Source organism: Vipera ursinii, assembly GCF_947247035.1.
Source record: "Vipera ursinii genome assembly, chromosome: 4".
In the NCBI taxonomy this organism is placed as follows: Eukaryota; Metazoa; Chordata; class Lepidosauria; order Squamata; family Viperidae; genus Vipera; species Vipera ursinii.
This window is the reverse complement of record NC_139514.1, coordinates 57,315,280-57,341,073: the sequence shown is the minus strand read 5'-3', so window position 1 is coordinate 57,341,073 and position 25,794 is coordinate 57,315,280. Positions and strand designations below refer to the sequence as shown.

The 25,794-nt window shown below is 37.0% G+C and overlaps 1 protein-coding gene across 5 annotated transcripts in view; it reads left to right on the top strand.

Moving 5' to 3' along the window:
- Positions 1–25,794, top strand: part of KDM6A (lysine demethylase 6A) — a 167,951-nt gene that overhangs the window by 89,522 nt on the left and 52,635 nt on the right. For 2 of the 5 annotated variants that reach the window (XM_083362452.1, XM_083362449.1), the window contains 10 exons: positions 264–362; positions 934–1,027; positions 2,864–2,990; positions 5,382–5,480; positions 6,329–6,548; positions 7,095–7,229; positions 7,668–7,817; positions 8,311–8,409; positions 9,220–9,324; positions 10,245–10,640. In XM_083362452.1, the coding sequence (XP_083218578.1) occupies positions 264–362; positions 934–1,027; positions 2,864–2,990; positions 5,382–5,480; positions 6,329–6,548; positions 7,095–7,229; positions 7,668–7,817; positions 8,311–8,409; positions 9,220–9,324; positions 10,245–10,640 (1,524 nt within the window). The remainder of the gene's footprint in view (positions 1–263; positions 363–933; positions 1,028–2,863; positions 2,991–5,381; positions 5,481–6,328; positions 6,549–7,094; positions 7,230–7,667; positions 7,818–8,310; positions 8,410–9,219; positions 9,325–10,244; positions 10,641–25,794) is intronic. The other 3 variants (XM_083362450.1, XM_083362451.1, XM_083362453.1) reach the window with 3 other exon arrangements.

Below are 25,794 nucleotides of genomic sequence, written 5' to 3'. Positions count from 1 at the left end.
TAGTTGGGCCTAGTGTTAGTCACATATTAAGTAAAAGATCTCTTTACAGAATTTTATGGGGCAGAACTGAACAGATCCCTCAGTTGAGGGGTGAGGGAAAGAAATTATTTTTGCTTATTTTCCCCTCTCGCTACAGCCTGTATGCCCTCAGAAATCTGTTCTAGATGGTTGGGGGCCACTTTTGCATGTGTTTGACATAGCAGTGAGGGCTGCAGGGGGAAGGGGAAATCAGTGAAAATTGTTTCCCCCTCTTCCACCTGCAGAAGCATCCAGTTGAGGAGGAGCATCCACTGGATCCAACTCACTTCTGGGAACGGAAGAGGCTCTTCCATTTGTGGAGCAGCAGCCCTGGATCCAACCCAGTATGTTTGAATTGAAAAGGCAGATGTTCTAGTTGCTTGACAGTATTTGCTCTGTTTTAAAACCCTGGTTGATTAAGGATCTCCTCACTCGTTCCACATCTTTTCCATTGACCTTTACATACCCTGTAAGAGATTTAATCTAATGAGAAGCATAGAAATTGAGAATCGAAAAATGACAGTGTTAAACATTGAGGAAATTTTGAATATAATTAGCTTTTGTTTAATTTAACGGATTGTGTTTATTCCATCAATTTATGTTGGTTCTTCAGTAATTTATTTTGGATTTGCACATGGGCAGTCTAAATTCATTAAATAGACATTGTCATCACCACCTGAGTAGAGCATTAGTAATATAGTAGAATTTGAATAGTTTACATTTAATTAATAGTAAGCTGATAGATCAGGATTCACCAGATTCAAATATTGTATTTGAATTTGGTTCTTTAAATAATTTCTTCATCATAAGCATAGTATTCTGCTGCAATGTGTTAGTTGCCATTAACATTCATATGTATGTATGCAATGTCAATCCAGCTTCCAGTTTAAAATAACATCTCATTCTCCTTTTTAGAGAAAATATCATTTGGCAAAGAAGGAATATGAACAACTTTTGCAGTCTGAAAATCTTCCTGCACAAGTGAAAGCAACTGTGTTACAACAGTTAGGTAAGTATACATGAAGAAATGTAAGGGTCTGTTTAACATTCCTTGGTTTGCAGGACATTGTAATGCATCCAGTTCTCAAAAAATTCAATTTTAGATTTTAATTTTTCAATAGAAAAATACTTGATATTTTTGCATTAGTCATCTTTTTTCTTCAAATAGCTCTTTTTTCAGTGAAACTTTCAGAATGATATTAATATCCAAAGTAAATAAATGGTTGTTTTTTTACTTTCAATACCTTGTTGCAATTATGCTTTAGTGTTTTTTTTTGTCCTATGGTACAATTACAGGTTGATATTGATTATATAAAAAATATAGAAAAAGAATTATATAGAACTTTATAAAATATAAAGGTAAAGGTTCCCCTGCACATGCATGCTAGTCGTTTCCAACTCTAGCGGCCGGTGCTCATTTCCATTTCAATGCCGAAGAGCCAGCGCTTGTCCGAGGATGTCTCTGTAGTCATATGGCCGGCATGACTAGACGCCAAAGGAGCATGGAGCGCTGTTACCTTCCCACCGTAGTGGTCCCTATTTTTCTACTTGCATTTTTAGGTGCTTTTTTTTATTAAAGAGTTTTACAAAAACAAAATTTTACAATATATCCCCAAATCCCTCCCACCCCAAACCCATTTTTTCCTATTTTTCTACTTGCATTTTTACGTGCTTTCGAACTGCTAGGTTGGCAGAAGCTGGGACGAGTAACAGGTGCTCACTCTGCTCTGTTATGCAGCACTCAGAATTCGACCCGCCAAACTGCCGATCTTCTGATCGACGAGCTCAGCGTCCTAACCCACTGAGCCACCGCGTCCCTTTATAAAATATACTAGTATCTAAAATACATTTTTATCCAAAAGTAGCAATGTATTTGCATTCTATGAAATCAGCTATCAGTGCTGCTATAGAAACAACTACAGTTTCCTGGTTTTGCTACTGGGAACTGAGTCTTAACTGTTTTCTAGGAAGAGCCAAGCCCTTTAAAAAAAAGGGACAGGTATTATATAGGAATTGCTTCAGCTGTAGCAGCTGCACCCAAATAAAGCTTAGTAACCTAAAGCAGCGGTCCCCAACCTTTTGGGCACCAGGGACCGGTTCCATGGAGAGAGGTTTTTCTGCAGACTAGAAGGTGCGTGGTTTTGTGTGCTGCCTGCATCCCACAGATGGGGCTTTGCTCGTTTCTGCGGACCAATTGCTGGCATGCTGCGGCCCAGTACCAGTCCATGGACCAGGGGTTGGGACCCCTGACTTAAAGCACATCATCAGCCTCTAACCCATGTTAGTTTAATCCTAAATACAAAAATGGATTTCCTTTACAGGTAGTCTAACATTAAGTCTCCTACTAATAAAAATGTTTCCTTTCTCTGATATAGATTATTGTAATGAATTCAGGATCTCTGTATCTATTCTGTATCTTTTTCTATATTTTACCTTTTAGTGGCTGGTTAAAACTTACAATGATATACTCATTCTTTTTTTTAATGTTACATTTATGATTATTTATATTTCCCTAATTGTATATTGCGTTTCTCTCTTGCTTACACATAAACTCTCATAGAGGAGAGTTTGTATTGAATAATTGTTTTAGTTTCCATTTGTTCTGATAAAGCAAATGAAAACGAGAGAATTGTAAGAAAACCTGCAGTGGTTCACTGGTAAAGATGCTCAGATTTAAGCAGACTGTGTTTTTGTCTGCTAATTAGTTATCTTTTATAGTGCTTGTTTTCTGTTGGATTGGTAAAGTAAATATCTAAATTATTTATTGGAAGGTTATACACAATAAATAATCTGGTTCATTCTAGAACATAAACACCAAATAATATATACATGTTTCTTTTCTTAGGCTGGATGCATCATACAGTGGATCAATTAGGAGATAAAGCCACCAAGGAAAACTATGCTATTCAGTGTCTCCAAAAGTCTCTAGAGGCAGATCCAAACTCTGGCCAATCTTGGTATTTCCTTGGACGGTAAGAATGAATTATGATAACAAAGTTTATGGTTCAGCAAATATATAGGTAAAAGAAGCAAGTGCCTGATTTATATAATAGAGTAATGTTATTTTATACAATTACTACATTTTATAGAATTACTCATTGAGGCATGGTGGTTCAGTGGCTTAAAAGATGCCAGAGAAGGTCTATGCTCTGGCTGTTCGAGTCCTGCCACCGCTGATGGCATGAGCTTCCATCACTTGCCTCAGCTCCTGCCAACCTAACAGTTCAGAAGCATGTAAATGCAGTAGATTAATAGGTCCCACTTCAAAACATTCTGTGTTTTGCCATGTGCTCTGCATTGCGACATGATGTCCTGCTGGTCTTCAGACAGTGCTGACTCAATGGCTTAAAGAAACAGATAAGTCCATCCCCTAAACTCAGCTATGACTAGTGGAGTAAAACTCACAGGGACACCACAGTTGGTTAATTAATGGTAATTGGGTCCAGAGAATCTGTTGCTAATTTTTGCAATAGTAAAGTGTGGCATCATGTGACTGCATAGACCTACAGTGGTAATTTTATGTGTGACTTTAGGTGAATCCCATGCAGTCACAGTGTTCCACAATCACATTATTCCCATTTGTGACCTCCTACCAAGTCCCCCATTGATTTTGCTTGTTGGAAGCCAGCAGTGAAGGTTGCAAATGGTGGTCACGTGACTGCAGGACTCTGCAGCTGTTGTAACAGCAAGCCAGTTGCCATGAATTGTGATCATGTGATCCCAGGGATGGTGCAATAGCTGCAACTTTGAGGACCAGCTGTAAATCTCCTCATTCAAGACTGTCATAACTTTGAACAGTTAGTGAAGAAATGAATGTTAACCAAGCCTATCTGTGGTTTGTTTGAAGACAATTATTTTGTAGGAAAATGTTCAGTATTTATCATTTTTTGTAATAAGCCTCGGATTGTTCAGAATAACTATAGAGATGAAACCATTAGCAAAACTACATGTGGCTACTTGAAGAGAAGTTTATGTGATCTTGTTTTTGAATCTGTCTCAAGTGCTGCTCTTTTGCTATTTGATCTATTGTCATCCTGTAAATTTGTGAAGCTTCCAAATTTTAAGTCAAATAATGGCAATTATATAGTCGTGGCAATTCATACTCGAGACTTGCTAAGCTACTTTCTTGTTCTTGTATATTATTTAGGCTGCAAAAATAAGAAAGCACTGATTTATGTTTTGAATTTCTTCTTCCAGCTTTTTTGTCACTTTGAATAGTGAATGATAAAACAAGTATTCTGCAATCCTCCAGATATTTTCAAAACTTCAAAACCTTTATTATCATAGCTTGTATGCTCAGTAGCAAGGAATAGCTGATTCATATTTGATGACTATAAAATAGTTCAGTAAAGAGTCTGTTTTCTTCAATTTTTCATTGCTAGTTTCTGACAGTCTTCGTGTGCTTATGTAGAGATAGTCCTCAACATACGGCCTTTCATTTAGCAACTGTCTGAAGTTGCCACGATCCTAAAACAAAGCAAATTAAAGTTTGGTCCTTGCCCTTAGGTCTGTTGCAATGGCCCCATGGTCATGTGACTGGGATTCAGGGGCTTGCCAACCATCATGCATCTATGGCTGTTGTAGTATCTGGGACTGCCATTTGCGACTTCCCCAACCAGCTTCCAACAAGCAGAGTCATTGGGAAATCCATTAGGAAGGTTGTAGGTTGAGGTCACATGATGTCTTAATGATTGCAGCAAAAAATAATAAAATTGGATGTGATGCCTCTCCACTTAATAAGGTGTAATGACAACTCCACTTAATGAAGAATTTTCCAGTCTCTATTGGAGTTATAAGTCAAGGACTATCTGTCTTGCTGTATTAAGTGCAAATAAATCTGAAATTTTATTATTTTATTTGCTTAATAGTCTGCAAAATGTATGAAAATACTCCTGACGGTTTATATTCTATTCCAATATTAATGATTAATTGTATTCTAAAATAATATCACTGAATTCTATATTTTAAATTAATTTTGTGTAGCCTTAGTTATGAGGTCTGGAACTAATTTCTTTAATTTAGTTTGGAGGAAGAGAAATAAAAGACAGATTTTCCACATCAAATATTGGTTGTTTTCAGTTCATATTTCCTTCTGTACTGGTTCTCCATTTATTATGTAATATTAGCAGTTATTATAAATAGATAACCTATGAATGATGCATGCAATTGCCATTTGTATTTCATAGATATTTTTTGATGGTTGCAAGTTTCTGGTGAAATTGATTCTGATGAAATTGATAAGATAAATTGAACCAGATAGCAAATTGTAAGAATACATGAATTGTAATTAATCCATGCAATATTAAAAGCAAACAATTATAAAATCAGCCTCTCTATTTCTTTTTATCCATCTTTTCTTTCAGGTGCTATTCAAGTATTGGGAAAGTTCAGGATGCCTTTATTTCTTATAGGCAATCTATTGATAAATCAGAAGCAAGTGCAGACACATGGTGTTCTATAGGGTAAGAGATTATGAGAGAAACATCTGAAGGCAGGACAAGAAGCAATGGATGGAAACTAATCAAAGAGAGAAGCAACCTAGAACTAAGGAGAAATTTCCTGACAGTTAGAACAATTAATCAGTGGAACTGGTGAATGCTCCAATACTGGAAGTTTTTAAGAAGAGACTGGACAGCCATTTGTCTGAAATGGTATAGGGTTTCCTGCCTGAGCAGTGGGTTGGACTAGATGACCTCCAAGGTCCTTTCCAACTCCTCCTCCTCCTCCTCCTCATTATTGTTATTATGTAATAAAACAAAATTTAATATAATTCAGCAATATGGCTTTTAATAGATGTTTTATCCTATAAGTATCTTAGAATAGTTTTTATGAAATATAAAGTTATTAGAATGTCTTATGCTAGATATACTTGGATGGAAATGGATGGAAACTAGTCAAGGAGAGAAGCAACCTAGAACTAAGGAGAAACATCTGGACAGTTAGAACAACTAACCAGTGGAAGTGGTGAATGCTCCAACACTGGAAGTTTTTAAGAAGAGACTGGACCTCCAAGGTCCCTTCCAATATTATTATTATGATTATTATTATTACTTCACATCTAAGATATATATATTCTCAAAGTTAATGTTAAGGCTAACTGGTAGGCAAAATTTACTAAGTACTGCACAATACAACTTCTTGTTTAAAAAGATATTTGAAGCACTTCCAAACATTCCATTATAGTAAATTGAGGTTTGACAGCTTTATTGTTCTACAGAATTATGACTTATCACTTCTTTAAGTACAAGCTGAGACAAATGATGAAACTTTGGATATTATTTTATTTAGAATTGAGCATTTGTCTTTTTAGCGTGCTGTATCAACAACAGAATCAGCCTATGGATGCATTACAGGCCTATATCTGTGCTGTACAATTGGACCATGGCCATGCTGCAGCCTGGATGGATCTTGGCACCCTCTATGAATCCTGCAATCAGTCTCAGGATGCCATTAAATGCTACTTAAATGCAACCAGAAGCAAAAACTGTAGTAATACCTCTGCGCTTGCAGCACGAATAAAGTATTTACAGGTAAAAACGTGGTCTTAAAATAGGGATCTATTTAGCCATAACATCAAGGTTAGAAAGGAGGAGGAAAATAAGGGATACAGACATATTATATGTGATTGTTTCATGAGCTTCACAGTCTGTTTCCATATGCATTCAGGACATGCCATAGCTTGCAGTTTCATTTGATTTTTCATTTTAAGTGGTTCTCTATTCTTAAGTATTCTTTTTTTGTATCTTGATATAATTTATGCATATTTTGTGTTGTCTACATTTTAAGTTATCATAGCATTTAGTAAGAGTATACACACACTATCTTTTGCTCTTGTTAGCAACTTCAGAACCAAAGGATTAATGAGACCACTGAAATCAGAGCTCAGTTTTGTTCCAATTCTCACAAAGGTTTATATCTGGTTACCCTCTTTATCCTTAGCATTTCTCTGAAGTCCCAGATTTAAAATTGATCCTTTCTAAGACATAACAGAGTACAGAATTTAGGAAAAATTTCATGGACTTGATCTTACTAAATTAGGCTTGTGTTAAATTCACTTTTTACATAATTTTTCCTAGGCTCAGTTGTGTAACCTTCCACAAGGTAGTCTACAGAATAAAACTAAATTACTTCCTAGTATTGAGGAGGCATGGAGCCTACCAATCCCCGCAGAGCTTACCTCCAGGCAGGGTGCCATGAACACAACACAACAGGTGAGAAGTTGGGTTATGTTCTGCAGGTGCCCAGCTTTTTAAGGGTTCTTTTCAATCAATCGTAGTAGTCAAAATTATTTTGCTGTAGCACAGAGTTAGTTTTCACTGGTAATAAGACTTAATAGCAGAGGGAGATTAAAAAAAACCTCCCTGTCATGGAAGAAATATGGGGGTACCATTTTAGAACCTTTGTGGATTTCATAATTATCACAAAGATATCATCCCACATAGAATTTGCAGCAGTTTTTTGTCTGTCTGTTTTGAAAACAAACCCATGAAAGGTACACACTACTTCTCTGATACTATGAAATTGATTTCCAGTAAATAAGTTCAGAGTAAATTCACAGCCCTTTTTAAAATGTACACCTGGTAAAAGATATTATTCAAGGAACAATTTAAAATGAATAGAACCATATTTTCTCTCCCTCTGATTCCTAGGCTTGTAAACCTCATCAAAATACTGAACCTGTACTAGGCCTCAGTCAGACACCTATTTCACAGCAGTTGCCACTACACATGATTCCTTCTAGCCATGTAGATGACCTGTCCAGTCCAGCCAAGAGGAAAAGACCATCTAGTCCAACCAAGGTATATATACTCATATGAGAGCCCCAATTAGTTTCAAGAATCAGCCCTTCAGAAGAATTAGGCCATTACCAAGATAGGTCTTTATAATAGTTATAGTATTCACAACTGTGACATTGGTGTAAGAGTAGTTCACCATTACAATAGCTATAATAGTACCATAGCAGAGGGTATGAAAAGGGCCATTTTTTCTATCATCTTTGCTTATATTTAGAATGCTGAATCATCACATGGATGGTATCGCAGAAACTAAGATGAATTTTGGTGAACTTTGAAATATATATCATTTGGTTTTATTTAATTATTCATCATAATTGGTTGGTTTTTTTGCATTATCTCACATTATTCTATTAACTAATATGTTATTGTATTTAGCAGTATTTTACTGTTTCTTTAAGAATCGATTTGTAGTGAGCACCACTGATATAATTTGAATTTTAGATACTCTACTACCAGTGCTCTTATTATTGTTGTTATTGTTATTAATTGTTTTTAGAACACTTTAGAGGCTTGGAGCAGTGGCCACACAGTGTCACATCCTCCTCCGGTACAGCAACAAATACATTCTTGGTGCTTGACACCACAGAAATTACAGGTGAAGAGTTTTGTGTATTTGTTTTTACTTAATACCATATAACTATAAAATCAGCATGTTCACATCTTGCCTCATGACTTAACTAATTTTTTCCTGATGTATTTCCTTTTAGTGTATGTGCGTGTATTTACTAAATGTTTTTGTATTTATGTATTTGCTTTCCTCTTCTGAGATATTTAAATTAAATCATAAAAATGTTACTTTTAGTTTTTCTACACATTGTGCATGTTACTTGAAAGCACTGTATTTGTATGAAAACACATTGTATTGTTATGAGAAACATGTAACAAAATAGTCATTTCATATAGTGCTCTGAGAGTACATTTTTGTAGGGTATATTTTTGATACCCTACAAAATAACTGAAATACTCAAAAGTTATCCTTGGTATACTGAATCAAAAAAATGGACAGCTCTGGTATTTTAACTGGCTAAATGCCTCTTTTAAACCAGGATTTTTTTCTCTCAAAATAAGGGGATTTACAAAACAAAAAACTGTAGAGATAGATGTAAAGCCATCAATGTTTATTGTTATGTATACTGTACAGCGTGGAATTCTCTGTGAAACATCATGAATTTTGCAAAGACTTGATGTCAGCATCTGTCATCAAAATTAACAACTTTGTTATTATATTAACTGTCTCGCCATAAGGAATTCGATTTGGAACTGTCCTGATTTTGAGTAGATTTTACTTTGTTATTGCATAACTGAAAAAGTTAAAACTTTAAAAAAATAGTTTTAAAAAGAAAGTAAATAAGGAGATAACATTAGTCATATTGTGATAAGAGATATATTTTTATTTCTTTTTCAGCACTTGGAACAGCTGCGTGCAAATAGAAATAGTTTAAATCCAGCACAGAAGCTTATGCTGGAACAGCTGGAGAGTCAGTTTGTCTTGATGCAGCAACACCAGCAGGTGCCAGCAAACACATTTACTTTGCAGATTGTCTTATGAAATGAAATTGGTTGGACATTTAAATTCTAGGATTTTAAATATTTATGAATGTTTTAGTCATTCTTGGTCAGCGTTGTAAGTGTGGAAAAAAGGATGGATGAATAAATAGATTAAAAGGAATTCATATAGCGAATTAGCATAGGGTTATTTTTTCATAGAGGCAATGAAATAATATAGTGCAATTATTCTTCAATTACTGACATGGAAGTAGTACACATTCATAATATGGCATTTATTTTCTGTCATTAATTTTGAACTTAAATAGAGATGCTAAAGAATTCAGTGAAGTAAAACCTCAAATGTGTTATTTTACTATTACTGTCTTTATTAGATGACAAGATACCTATTTGAAGCACAGGGTTTTTTTTCCTAATGAACATGCATACTTTTGTATAATAAATTTATCAAAAAAATATGTCTGGCTTTAACACTGTATTCTTTCAGAAAACCTGGAGCAAACACTTTATGTTGAGCCATACCACTGCTCCTGGCTGTATCACTTATTCCTGCTGGATTGTTACTATGTTTTACTCTGCTGCTGCAGCATTTATTTTATTTTTGCCAACATAGCATCATTACTTGAGAAGTACATTGCTCTGTGTTACAAGTACACAATGAATTAAGAATGCACAAAAATGCAGCTTTTGCCTATAAAATAGGCCAAAGGGATAACAATTTTTTTCCATCGTTACTGCTCAATACAATCTTGCTCAGACAGAATGATTGCATAATTTTGGGCTGTCTTTTATAGGGCATACCTTTATATTCATAAACTTCAGAAGAGCATAGTTTGGGCTCTTGCTCCACCAAAAATGCTTGAAGAAATTATAATTTGAAATACTTTGCCTGTCTTCTTAAACATTGTATTCCCTTTTTGTTAGATGAGGCAGATGGGAGTTGCACAGGTACGATCTACTGGAATTGCTAATGGGCCAACAGCTGACTCATCACTGCCTACAAACTCTGTCTCTGGTCAGCAGCCACAGGTTGCTCTAACCAGAGTGCCTAACATCACACAGCACGGAATCCGTCCAACCTGTCTTGGGCAGCCTATGGCAAATGGACCCTTTCCAGCAGGCTCAGTTCCCTGCAGCACAGCAAGAACGCTGAGTAGTACAGACACTATTTTGATAGGCAATAATCACATAACAGGAAGTGGAAGTAATGGAAACGTGCCTTACCTGCAGCGAAACGCACTCTCTCTACCTCATAACCGCACAAACCTGACCAGCAGCGCAGAGGAGCCGTGGAAAAAACAACTATCTAACTCCACTCAGGTAAATGATATATTGATTTAATTTTTAATAGAAAAATGCTGATACAAGAGCATAACTTTATTTTCTACATGTAGTTCAGAAGAATATGAACCTCTGAAAATATTGAATAGTTTTTTGAAGTCAAGTTAATATATGTTACTAAGTACCTTGCAAAATGGAACAGTTTCTAGGATACTTACAGATACGTTTCAAATAAAGCATGAATCCCATAGCATCTCTGTAACAAAATAATTTCCTCAAGGCCTTTCTATATAAATATAGCGGCATTCAAGAACATATTTTTTAGCATAGCATTTATTGATCATCAGAAAATGAAATATTTGAATCATCAGGTGATAATTGTATATACTAATAAACAATTGAGTAAATTCATTGTTTTAGAATTTCTCAGTATTTTTATTCAAGTATTTATATATTTTAAATAATAAAAATTCAAATTTCTAAAAGGAAAAAAAATCACAAAGGAAATATTTGACAAGAAAATACAGTATTTTTTTCTTTTTGAAAACTCAAAATAAGACATCAGTTTTCTTATTTACACCTATTAAAAACAGAAGTATGTCTTTGAAAAGTAATATGATTTTCTTCTTCTACCAATGCAAAATGGGTTCAATCACAGAAGTAATTTATTTGCTATATGAGTTTTCATGGTAGAAACATACTAATGAAATTCTAAGCATAGTGAAAAAATTAACCAAAAAATTTAAGGGGATTGATTTGGAAGGATTTTACTTATCATTGAACTTTACTCATTTATGTACTAAATATTGAGCTTTGAATTTATTTCTCTTAGAGAATTCATAACAATACATTTGGTGTTTAACTAACCACATGTCTCTACAGAGATAGTTCCAATTGGATATCTGAATGTAAGCAATCAAGACATTCATTCAGTAGACATGTTACTTCTGTATTGGATATTAGTATATTTCTACCTTGTGATTTTTCTTTTTTCAATTTCAAGGAAAAACTAGACAACCCATGCCCCCTTGGGCCATTGTTTCAGAGATATTTCCATACCAGATTCCTCAATGCCTTCAAGAATGGTAGAGCTTCTAGTGTACTTGAAAAGTTCTTAAAAATTCAGGGAGATATTCAGAGATGTATTTGCCTTGAAACTAGCCCATATTGAACTTTATAGCACAATCAAACATCACCAGAGAAAAAGTTTTATGACATTTTGTATTATGTCAAACTCTTTTGTTTTATAATTTTTGTCATAAAATATTTTATAAAATTTGCCAAATTTCAATTTCATGGGAGTCATGGGTCCTATATTTTAGTTTCATTCTATATGTTATGGACCATTTAAAATATAAACTGCTTTATGGAAATGTTTATGTTATGAAATGTTTTATAAAAGTTGCCAAATTTCATTTCCATGGGACCCATAGGTCCCCAATTTTGGACACATTCTGTAGGTACCTTGGTACAAAAAATGTTTCTGCCCTATGGTGCACTGTTTTGTCTAGTTAAACATTACAGGAATCAAATTTTTAATACTGTGTGGAATGCATAGGTAATTTTATGAAGTGAAAGCCATATGTATATGTTTTATATTCATGTATAGTTTAAAAAGGGATGCGGTGGCTCAGTGGGTTAGGACGCTGAGCTTGTCGATCAGAAGGTCGGCAGTTTGGCGGGTCGAATCCCGAGTGCCGCGTAACACAGTGAGCGCCTGTTACTTGTCCCAGCTTCTGCCAACCTAGCAGTTCGAAAGCACGTAAAAATGCAAGTAGAAAAATAGGGACCACTACGGTGGGAAGGTAACAGCATTCTGTGCGCCTTTGGCGTCTAGTCATGCCGGCCACATGACCACGGAGACATCCTCGAACAAACGCTGGCTCTTGGGCTTTGAAACGGAGATGAGCACCGGTCCCTAGAGTCGGAAACAACTAGCACACATGTGCGGGGCAACCTTTACCTTTATAGTGTAAAATTTTGATATTTTACTGAGTAAATTGGAAAGAAGTACAGCAAAAGGAAAACTGGTTCCCCCTATATGGGCTTTAATATGTAAAATTATATTTGCTTAAGTTGACTGCTTTACAGTGTGATGAAAGCAAGGAAAAAAGTTTTAATTTTTAAGTCAGTTAAATTGAATGGTAAATTGGAATCTTTCTTGCTTTTGACCTAAGTAAATCCTTGCATTTCTCTTTTTTGTATTAAAGAGTTCTCATCATTTACTATCAATTTACTCTAGTTTATGGTACCTTTTGAATATAATGAACCTAGAAATATGTTAGAAATCTATCAAATCCTGTCAGTAACCATTTTATTTTATTTATTTTTTATTTTAATTCCATTTATATCCCGCCCTTCTCCGAAGACTCAGGGCGGCTTACAAGCTTAGCAGTAGCCTTCATTCTATGTATATGCCTGCTTATTAGGGCTTTCACACACACCCCAAGCGGCATTATTACAAAGTCAGCTTAATTGCCCCCAACAATCTGGGTCCTCATTTTACCTACCTCGGAAGGATGGAAGGCTGAGTCAACCTTGAGCCTGGTGGGATGCGAACCTGCACTAATTGCAGGCAGCTGGTGTTACTTAAGGAGGCATTAACCCACTGCTCCACCAAGGCTCTTTTAGATATTCCTTCCCTCCTCCTTCTCTCCCTTCAATTTCTATGGCTGCCCATCTTGGTCAATGACTCTGGGCAACTTACAATTCAGAAGATATGTTACAATTAAAAAATTATAAAAACTTATTTTAAAACAATAAAACAGTAAAATCAGTTAAAACATTTAAAATGTCTAATTCAATATACAAGATATTTGACCAGTTAGCAATATAGCCAGGAAAAAATGGGACTCTTGTCACATTCAGCACCGCATACTGGGGAACATAGACAGGATTTTAGGGACTCATGAAAGGGTAACAGGGTTGGGGCCATTCTGTTATCTGAAGAGAGAATAAAACCACTCCAGAAAAAACTCACCTTTTGGTCCCTGACATTATTGGCTGATGGGATCTGCAGCATGCCCATTCTGCCTGACCTAGTTGGATGGGCAGAGACTCTTGAAAAAAGACAAACCCTCAGATTATTTTTTTTAGATTTTTACAATGTAAAAATGCCAGGAACATTAATGAGCACAGGACTTTTGATCTTTTGGTTATTAATAGCATAACATTAAATTTATTTCTTTATTCAAATTCTATAGCTACCTATCACAATCCAACTGACTTGTCCAGAGATGAGTGCTTATTCACCACATTTACAACCCACCTACCACACTCACTGTGGTAAATGAATTGATGTGTGTTCTTCCTTATGAGAGAGCCGGTTTAGTCCTTAAAATGCTTATGTAGAAACCAAGAAACTGTAGGTTTAGTCCTCCCTTAGGCATGAAAGCCAGTTGGGCAGCTTTCGACCAGTCTCTCTGTCTCAGCCTACCCACCCATCCCCACCTCACAGGGTGGTTGTTGTAGAGAAAATAAGAGGCAGATGTATGTTTGCCACTGAGTTGACTCCCCCCCCCATTTTTTTTCAAAAGGAAGGATACAAATCAAATATCCAGGTCTTTGGGAAAGACTCTATAGATTAATAAAAATCTCAAATCCAGTCTAAACATATGGCTGACTGTGCTACCAACCATAACAACAACAACAACCCCCCCAGTGAGGTACTACCTTGATGTGGTTGTGGCCTTGTGTGCTGTGAGAAAGGGATGCTATGCCAGACGTTCAACCATATTGGACAGGTCTCATCAGAGGAGCCAGATGCAGAGTCACTCTCCCATAAATAACAGGGTGAGAAGTAATTTTACAGAGAAACCTGTATCAGATTGGTTGCTTCTTAGATCAACAAGGACAGTGTGCTAGATGTTGGAGCTCCTGGACAAATTGGCATAGAGGACTCGGGACTGTTGGCTGAGCAACCAGGACCAGCAACTGCAGGACTCCTGGGTGAAGAAGTCTTTACAAAGACATAATAATATGCTGTTACAAATCAAGTCCAACAAAAAGAGGATATCTGAAAAGAATGCACCAGTTCTGGAAACAACATCCAGAACCAGAAATGACAGAACACTGACTAGCAGATCAAGGTTGATTTATAATATGAAAGAAACTATTCAAAGAAGCAGATTGGAAGAACTGCAAAGGCCTACCCAAGGGAAGGAAATTGAAGCCTTGCCAGAAATAGTTCATATTGTAGAAGCAAATCAAATGAAGTCAGCATAATGGACACCAGCATAGATACTGAATCACTTTCATTCCCAAACCAGGCACCCTCTCCTCTGCCTTCTCCTCAGAAAGAACAAGGCCCTCTAACTAAAAGAAGAATTGAAACAAAGAATAACTGAGCATCCAGAACAGCACAAAAACAACAGAATAAGGTTGTCTGCATTGAAGTTATCAAAAAGGAACTAGCACAAATTTAATTCACTGCAAGAAATGTCTTCCAATATCTCAGGGGCTGCCACAAAAAAGAGGGAGTCAAGCTATTCTCCAAAGCGCCCGAAGGCAGGACAAGAAGCAACGGATGGAAACTAACCAAAGAGAGAACCAACCTAGAACTAAGGAGAAACTTCCTGACAGTTAGAACAATTAACCAGTGGAACAACCTGCCTCCATCTGACACCGACGGAAAACAGCCGGCCCTTGCCTCCAGCACGCAGGCTATAGCATGCAGTCCCGGCACAGGTCCGTCGGCAGGCAAGGGAACAGCTAGCATGTTTTGTAGTGCCCAGGCTCCCTGTATGGCAAGGCAGACTGGGCTGTCCTCCTGAGTGCCTGCGGGGTCCTCAGCAAAGCCCTGCGATGCAGGCGCGTGCAAACGCTGTGAAGCAGCTGGTCGTCGGGTTTGTAGAGCCAGGAACTGTCGATCAGCTGATAGTCGGGCTTGCTGATTACGGGCGACCTCCTCCCTTGTTTGTTGGAGTGCCGGGTCATGGAGCGAGCCGTGTGCAGTGGGGGTGGTGGTGAGTAGGTGAAGCAGGGCTTGTTTTTGGAATGAGACCCCCTGTGTAGTGTCGGGCCCGCAGGGCTCAACAACAGACAGCAATTTTGTGATTCTCTCCCCCTTCCTCCCCCTATCAATGAGCTGCCGAGGTTGCCTGCATGTGTGTATGTGTGGAGGGGTGTTGCCTCTGGTTTTTCCTGTAACATCGGACAATAAAACCGCCCCTAACCCTAACACCCGGCGTATAAGACGACCCCTGACTTTTGAGAAGGTTTTCATGGGTTAAAAAGTCATCTTATATGCCGGAAAATACGGTACATCAGACAGTTGAAGAAGATAAAGAGGCATTTGATCAGGGATGTACTGAAGCTAGTAAACCAGGAAGCCTTACTGAGTACTGGAGAGACCAAACTGGCCTATAAGAAAGACCAAATGAAGAATAGAAAAGAGACATGGCAAGGCAAAGTTTTACAAGGCCAATACATTAAAAAAATAGCAAGCAAAACAGATAATAGCAATACTTCGCAATAACTAATAGCGGGAAAATTGAAGAAAGACAGAGGGATTGGTTCTGGCTGCACAAGACCAAGCCTTAAGAACAGATGCATATAAAGCCAGAATTGAAAAGACAGCAACAGGAAGCAAACGTTGCCTCTGCCAAGAAGCTGAAGAAAGAGTAGACCACTTAGTTATCTGCTGCAAAATCACACAGACTGACTACAAACAATGATCTGACAAAGTATCAACAATGTTGCCTTGGAATATCTGCAAGAAATGCTATTTGTCTATAAGCAAGATCTGATAGGACCATGAAGTAGACAATAATAGAAGCTAAAGTATCCTGGGACTTTAGAATTCAAACAGACAAGCAACTGCCACAAAATATACCACACTTAACTGTTGTCAATAAAAAAATACCAAAAAGCTGGATAGTAGACATAGCAGTACCTGGAGACAGCAGAAGAGAAGAGAAAATCAGGAGAAAATCACAAAATATAAAACCTGCAAATAAAAGTAGAACAACTACAATAAAAGAAAGCAAAGGTATTGCTAATAGTGATAAATGCCTTGATTCCAGTCCCCAAACAACTGGAATCCCATTTGGAACACCATCAGCATTGACATCAGCATCAGTCAATTGCAAAAGGCAACTTTCTTCCTGCAATGATACTTTTAACACCATCAAAGAACAACATCTGCCTATCCTAGATCTTTGTTAAGGACTCAATATATGGATAAAAATGCCAAACCCTTTAAACGTGGCTGACTATACCACAGACCGTTACCAAAATGATTCACTGAAACGTGTAAAAATTATCCTGTGCCAACTAATGAAAAATTGATGAGAAAATAGGATTTAGAAATAGTAGTTGTAAATAAGCAGGTTAAAATATTGTGGGATTTCTGAATACAAACCATTAAAGTCTTGGCTTATAATACAGTAGCTATAACTGTGGTTTAAAAGAAGAAAGTATAGATAGTTGGCAATAGCAGGGGATAGCAGAATAGAAGACAAAGAATTAGGGAAGGTTATAATGTATTCAGATCTGAAAATCAAAACTGAAAGGTTCTAGCATAAATCAGACGTTGTCCAGTGGTTATTGACCCATTGGGTGCCATACTAAAAAATCTTCGTGATCACTTAGAAAATCTGTGCATTGACAAAATTTTCACGTGTCAATTGCAAAAGGCCACATTACTTGGATCCGCATACTATGCTGATACATTATTACTTCTTAGGTTTGGGGAAGAGCTCCATTTGCCTAAGACCAACACCAGCTCAAGAACTAGCACCTGTGACTTTATATTATTCTGAAGAGATAATTTAAAAAAAAACATTAACTAGATATTTTTTCTAGAGGTATTCTATCTATATTTACCAATAGTTTACCAATAGAAGTTATTCCACAGTTTATTTGCCTATAACCTCAATTTGCAAATGACTTATTCTCTTATTTGCAATTATCTAAAGGCAGAATATAAGGGACGTGGTGGCTCAGTGGGTTAAGACGCTGAGCTTGTCGATCAGAAGGTCAGCAGTTTGGCGGGTTGAATCCCGAGTGCCGTGTAACAGTGAGCGCCTGTTACTTGTCCCAGCTTCTGCCAACCTAGCAGTTCGAAAGCACGTAAAAATGCAAGTAGAAAAATAGGGACCACTATGGTGGGAAGGTAACAGCGTTCCGTGCCCCTTTGGCATCTAGTCATGCCGGCCACATGACCACGGAGACGTCCTTGGACAATATTGGCTTTACGGCTTTGAAACGGAGATGAGCACCGGCCCCTAGAGTCGGAAACGACTAGCACGCATGTGCGGGGGAACCTTTACCTTTACCTTTAAAGGCAGAATCTGCCTAAATAGTGAAGTTGGTACAGCTAAATAATCTTCAATGGATACTAAAATAAAATTACTTTAGGCAAGTGACTACTCTGTGTTTATGTGAGGATATTGTCTCCTCTTTGTTACAGTTTAAATCCAGTGCTGTTTTTTTCCTCCTTTCCCACAGTCTAGTGGTCACCTTGCTTTGTGCTTCTCAGTCATTTTGCTAGGTAGCAATGGGTTGTTCATATAATCATGTAACTTACATTGTCGCCCTCTTTATTACATCTCCTCCCTCTCTGGGGGGTCTTTGAAAGATCAGAAACCACTTCTTTCTGATATAGAATGTTTTTCCTCCCTCTGGTCCATAGCAAAATACCCCTGTTCAGAGCAGCATAAATGGACAGTGTGTACTTTTTGTCTCCCTCAATCTTTGTTGCTAAAGGTTTCTCTTTGGCTGCAGCAACAAAATTATTGCTGTAACATGAACTTCTGTGGGTAATTATCTAAAGATAGCTGGATATTAAGCTCTAGTAGTTGGGTCTGCTAGAAGCATACTATGAATGGTAGCCTATATCATGAATCAGGAGTTTGGGCAACTTGGGATTTTTAAGAACATAAATAAATGGCTGTTTTCCTCAGTAAAAGAAAAGCCATGGCAAAGAATGAAGTAGACCAGGGGTCCCCAACCTTTTGGCCATCAGGGACCAGTTCTGTGGAGAGAGATTTTTTTGTGGACTGGAAGGGGTGTGGTTTTCTGTGCTGCCTGCATCCCACAGATGGGTCTTCGCTTGTTTGCGTGGACCAGTTTCTAATGTCAAGTTTCCGACGTATGGGCTTTTCAGGTGACTCTGAGGCATTGTTTACCTTAAAAGTCCTTTATTAGCCTAATACACCAGCAAATGCTTGCTCGAAGGAAGCTGGAATCTGAAATCTCCGCCCCTTGCACAATATATTAAAACACAATTCTCCACCTTTCTAATTTTGTCATTAATATTATTCTCCAATTAATTTAAAGAATCAGTTGCCCTTCCATTAGAAGACCCGCCAAAGCCTTATCTTCTTAGTTAGAGATGGCCTTGAAAAGTGCAATCCTACTCATCCCCCCCTCCTAACCTTAAACTAAAACAATACACAAGTCTTAAAGCAATACACAAGTTTAACATATGAAATAGCTACTTCTTCATCTCTTGTCAAGCAATAACATTCGATGTTAGCAGCGTTGACATCTAACATGCCGTGGAACGGTGCCAGTCCATGGACCAGGGGTTGGAGACCCCCAAAGTAGACCATCTTAGAAAAACTATCGGCTGTTACCAGTATTTAGAGCATGGACATGCTAGTTCAGTTGTAAAGTCTAAGGCTTTTGTCGGGTGAATGGAGGCTGCAGTTTGCCACTCTGGGGCATGGCATATTTTATTTCAATATTCAATTTATATGCTGCTATCTCATCTGGTGACAATTCTAGACAGCTTAAAATCATTAAAAACATTAAAACATCAAAACAAGAAATGGTAATGTTAAAGTTTAAAGTTAACAAAAATGGGGGAAGGGAGCAAGATGCACATGGGGGAGAGGTGGGGGGTTAGTTACCTCCAGAATGATGCCACCAACATTAGGGCTCCAAACCATTCGGTAGAACCAGGTCTTCAGGCCCTTTTGGAAGACCAAAAGGATGGTGTGAATTTCACCTCAGGAGGGCACAATGTCTGTCTGGGCAGTTGTCATGACAGAGTTGCAGAATCTTCATCAATGAAAAAGGTCATAAGATCATTGTGGTGCAATGATGATTACAAGTTGTCCTCTGGAGGTCATCCCTCCTAGTTTGTATATAAACTTTCTAGGATCTTAGCATGGATTTGCTCAGGAAGAAGTCATTCTCACAATACATACCAATACAAATGGGACAGAATTATTGGCAGGGATCCCTCAAACCTCCTCCAAAATTTATGGCATAAGATGGAAGCAGGAGGAATTCATAAGACAAGAAGCTTGTTTGACAAGGTCCCAGCATTCTTGTTCTTATTGCTTGGAAGCTCAGGAGATTTGTAAGACAGAACCAGAACATTCTCTCCCCCCCCCCTCTCTCTCTCCCCCTCCCTCTCTCTCTCTCTCTCTCTCTCTCTCTCTCTCTCTCTCTCTCTCCCTCCCCCTCTCCCTCTCACTCTCTCTCTCACACACACACACACAAACACACACAGGAATATGTTCATTGGTTTACTGAAGAAAATAATCCAAAGCTACATATTTGTTGCAAAAGTATGTGAACCTGTAGGATTACTAGTTCATTTGCAGAGGAAAGTAGATTCAGATGTTTCATTCAATTGATAATTGGGTGTGAATGTGGGATGTCCTGTCTTATTAAACAACATAACTCTGGTATTCACCATCAAAGTCTGATCTTCACAAAACAGACATGTGGAATTGTGACATGGCTCAAAGAAAGGAGATTTCTGAACATCTCTGAAAATCAGTTGATGTCCACCTTGCTGAAAAAGGCTACAAAACTATTTCCAAGGAGTTTGGACTCCACCAGTTCACTGCCAGGCAGATATTGTACAATAAATAACAGTTCAACACCAATATAATCCCAGGAGTGGTTAACTAACCAAGATCACATCAAGAACAAGGTGTGTAATATTCCAGGAAATCTCAGAGGGGTCTATGACAATTTGCCATGGCCAACTCGCTGCGGCCAACTCGTCATAGGACAACTCGCTGCGGAACAAGAGTTACAGTAATATCAAAGAAATGGTGGAATAGAATCATTAGGGAAAGAATACAAAAGGAGGGAGAGAACAAAATGCAAATGACAAAAAATAAAATATTTGTTTATTTTAAATAATTAAATTGAATTGCTAAATTTTCTGCAGCGAGTTGTCCAACAGCAAGTTGGGCGTGGCAAGTTGTCCCATGGCGAGTTAGCCACAGCGAGTTGGTCGCAGCAAATGGGCTGTAGTGAATTGTCCTTGAAGAAAAAGTGTTGTTTGGCAAAATACTACTTTCCAATGTAAAAACCTTAACCCATTTCTGGAATATGGCCATGCCAGTATCATGGTTTGGGCCTGCTTTGCTGCCTCTGGATAAAGGGTAGAAGTATGGTCTATGATGCAACTATGAATTCTGAATTGTCCCAGCAAATTCTATTGGGAAATGACAGGGAATCAGTCCGTGGAACTGATCCTCAAAAGTAAGTGAATCATATAGCAAGACAGTGATCCAAAATATAAGTCATGCAACCATGGAATGATTAAAAGAGAAGAAAGTTAATGTTTTGGAATAGACAAGTCAAAGCCCAGAGCTTAATCTTATAGAAATGTTATGGAAGGAGCTGACGCAGGCAGTTCATATGAAAAAGGCTACCAACATCCCTGAACTGAAGCTGCTCTGTAAGGAGAAATGGCTGAAATTCCCCCAAGACAATGTGCAGGAGTAATCAACAGTTAACAAGAAATGCCACAATTATTGCTGCCCAAGGAGGACACACGGTGACTGAAAGAAAAGGTTCACATACTTTTGCCATGCACAAATATGTAGCTTTGGATTATTTTCCTTAATAAATCAGTGAAGTATAATGTTTCTGACTCACCGAATATTAGCTAGAAATGTCAGAATTTCTTTGAAGATGAAAAGATCTGAGGTTAATGTAGAAATTGTTGTCAGGAAGACATTGAAAAAACACATGAACATTATTAGAGAGCAGGGCCCACTGGGTTAATTAAACATATCCAAATAATAATATTTGGACCTTTACTGCCACAGTTGTTAAGCGAATCACTTCAGTTGTTAAATTGATAACATGGTTGTTAAGTGAATCTGACTTCCTCACTGACATTGTCAGAAGGTTACAAAAGGTGATACAGTATCCCAGGACACTGTACCTGTCATAAAAACATGCCAGTTGCCAAGCATCTGAATTTTGATCATGTGACTATGGGGATACTGCAATGGTTGTAAGTGTAAAAAACACATAAATCACTTTTTTCAGTGCTGTTGTAACTTCAAACGGTCACTAAGCAGTTACTAAGCAAACAGTTTTAAGTCGAGGACTACCTATACATTAAAGCTAATTGTGCATTAACTTTGTAACTTTGAACAGTCACTAAATGAACTGTTGTAAGTCAAGAACCTGTACCTATTTTTTAAACAGTGACAATCAGAAGTGAAGTTAATTGTGCAGTAACAAGATGGATGGTGGGGATGGGTGTCACAGGGTCTTTTGGAGTTGGAAAGAATGGTGAGGCCAGAATGAATATTCAAGGCTTTACAATAGTGTAAGAAGAATAATAATATAAGAAAATAATCAAAGAGGAATACTAAAGAATATTGTATAAGGCACTAATAAAATAATATCCAAATATACAATAACACAAAGAAAAAAGACAATGAAGTTTCTGCCAATCAGAGAACTCCAAAGAGAGAATGGGGATAGACAACTTCAAAGCTAACAAATATCCAGCACCCTCCTGATTAGTTCTATATTTGAGGCTCTCTTCCATGGAGGTTTCAGAGTAGTCTATATAGATTATGAATCATTGTTTCTCACCTGATTGGGATGGTTTAATCTCATTGAGGTTTGCCAAATCTATCTTATTTTGTGCTTAGAAAGCTTTGCTGAATCTTGCCAATAATGAGACCATCAAGGTTAAGGAGTATCTTTAAGTATAAGGTTACAATGAAACCATCTCAAAGTTAAGGAGTACCTGTTTTCAAGATTTTTGGATTGATGTTGAGAAAGATCATCCTACCTTACACAGATGTCCCACTAAGAACATTGCAAAACAAGTATAGCCAAAGCATAACTCTTTGGCGACTAAAATAAATGTTTGCTTAATTCTGTAATATATATTCAACCATTACATGGGAATATAAAGTTCTATGTATTGTTCATCTAATAATAAAGAACGATCTACCGCTATCCAATCCTATTTGTCAATCTTCTAATAAAAGCACTAGACTACAAGAAGCAGAGTTTGAATATTTGAGCAAAATTGGAGAGCCCTCCTCATATGACACAGTGATTAATGGAGTCTGAGCCCATGCAGGCGATGAGGCTTTTATTTAAAGAAACTGAAGGGAATATTACCTGGGTCCCACAAAATATGTGGATGGTGAGCCAACAGTGAGTCCACTCCCAGGACTAACCAGAATGAGAACATGCCTGTGCTAATAATCTGGCAAATGGGAAGTGAGAGATTCATTTATCAATCATAAATATCTGCTCATCTCTCCCAGGGTGACTCTAGGACAAAACCACATATAAAAAAACAATACAAATATAAAAAACCACATTAAAAAGTAAATAATATAAAAGCAGAGATACAAACCTAGGTGAAGAGTGGATAAAAATAGCCAGCTCAGCAGTAAAGCCAACTAAACGTGTCTCCAGTTGCCTGAGAGCCCCAGGCCTAATGATACATAATCAGATCTTGAGACCCTTCCAGGATATGGAAAGGGGTGGAGCTAATCTAATTTTGGGGGAGGGGAATATTCCAAAAAGCAGGTGCCATGACAGAGAAGACATGTCTCCTGGGGCCTACCAAATGTAGGTCGCTAGTTTGAATTGGAACTCAGAAACAAACTGGTAACCAATACAACTTGCTGAGCTCAGGTGTAATGTACACTGTTCTAAGAGCATATATAACTTGCCCATACTGATGCATTTTGTACCACCTGAAGCTTCTGGATACTTTTTAAGGGCGACCCCCCCACACACACACACACATATACATAAGCCATTTGAATGATAAAGTTCATGGTTTCCAGCTTCCCATTTTTCTTTTATCTGATTTTCTTTTATTTGCTATAATAAACTACACACGTTATACAGATATTGTATAAAAACTTTTGAGTTGCAAACTCGCTAATACAAACTGTAACTCCAACCTAAAACTAAACTAGTTCTTTCCTGCCTTTTCCCACCTTCCAGTTGAATATTTTTTAGTAGGCTTGAATTCACAAACCAAATGGATTTATGAACAATAAATTTCCCCTTTGCAAGTAGAGCATTGTCTTTATAATTAATATATTGTACATAAGAGTTTTGATTTAGCCATGTTGATTTTCCTCTTGGATTCTCTTAAATTGGTAGCGTTCCTTGTGAGTATACAGAGTTGATTGATGAAGGAGTTGGGAATTATAAGCAATGGAGTGACTTGATATGTGAATTGTAATAATATCCATGTGATTACAGTTTAGTGGTGGCACTACAAGGTAACAGAAGAAAAATTCTCAGTAGCTGGAGAGAACTGCTAATATGAGTATTAGGCTGTTTAATCTCAGAATGACATGGCACGTTTACATCTTCTTTTTTGGGGTGAAATTTTCTTTTTCCGTACATTGAAAAGTCCTTATCATCTTCTGGTTAAAAGAGGCATTTCATGTGCCTCTGAATCACAATTGTAGTTTTACATTCCCCTATGTAACATTTTTAAAAGGACTAAGAATCCACTCTTCAGTTTTAAGGAATAGGTCTGATGAACATATGTTACACTAAACAAGAGACAATAAAAATTTGTGCTGCTGAAACTCAAGAACACATATCAAACCCTTACAGAAGAAACAAGTCATGACTTTTCACAAAGAAAAAAGACATTTCAGGAGTGGAGACAGTATATTCCTGGAGGGCATAGGGAATGGATTTATTAGATTTCATTTTATAAATACTAATACTCAGTATGAGAAATAAACAAGACAGGTTTCAACTTGTAGTATAAAAGCATTTGAGAGAGAAGTAGACAGACAAATGCTGTCGATGTTTACTATTGCCTGCCTAGCAAAGATATGGATGTAAAAAATTATAATGTAGATGCTTTTCAAAAACCAATGCACACTAGGCTGGTAAAAGATTTTTCAGTATTAGGCAAAAATCAACGTGCTCAAATTTGAAGATTATAAATTGGGAAAGCTAAGCAAAGAAAACTGTTGGCTCATGTGGTAACTTTATGTATTTAATTTAAAATTTATTTATTTATTTTAATTCCATTTATATCCCGCCCTTCTCCGAAGACTCAGGGCGGCTTACAAGCTTAGCAGTAGCCTTCATTCTAATTGAAGATTTCTTCATAAAGATAACAAAAATGTGAATTTTAATAATGTAAGAGTGTGAGAAAATTAAAATTAAATGAATACATTTTTCCATCACAGGACAAAGTTCTTTAAAGAATGGTTTAAATTTCTTTTGACCTTATTTCTAAATTATATCCTTTTCTAGATTCACACAATATACTGTATCATAAACTAATAAACTAAACCCAGTTCACAAAATATACAATACACAGTGAAAATAAGCCCTGCTTAGCATGTAACATACATGCCAGTGCTAAATCTTTAATTGTCTTGGTAAACCATTGTATGAAAAGATGCATTGATTCAGCTATATTTTACGTGCAAGAAGGAATGGCATTTTTTGATCCTAAGAAGATCTTTAAGACCTCTCTGAAAACATTTGAAACAACAATTTTAATAAATTACAGAGACGTAACATTACCTACTGCAATTTGAGATGACAATATCAGCCAATTCGTTTTGATAGGAACTTGCCAAGTATTGGGAGAGCTTTTTTAAAAAATAAGTGAATGAAAAAAAAAGTTAACTGTAGCTTTGAATATTCCCATTTGGTTTTTTTTCCCCTAGCAGTTAACATCAATTTCAAATTACAGCAGTAATAGTAGTAATAAAATAATTAAAAATAACAGTTGTGTAGAACTCAAAGTAATAAATTTAAAATTACAAACATTTTGGGGAAATACTAATTCATGCATACATTTGTTAGAAAAAATACATTCAGTAAAAAGATAACACTTCTAATTTGCTAGAGATAGTTTTGGAGTTATTACTGAGAAAAGTGATAATAGAAAGATACTGTTCCCTTTGTGGTAAAGTTTCTTGTAAACGGAGAGGTCCGGAGCTGACATGAGTAATTGAAAGCA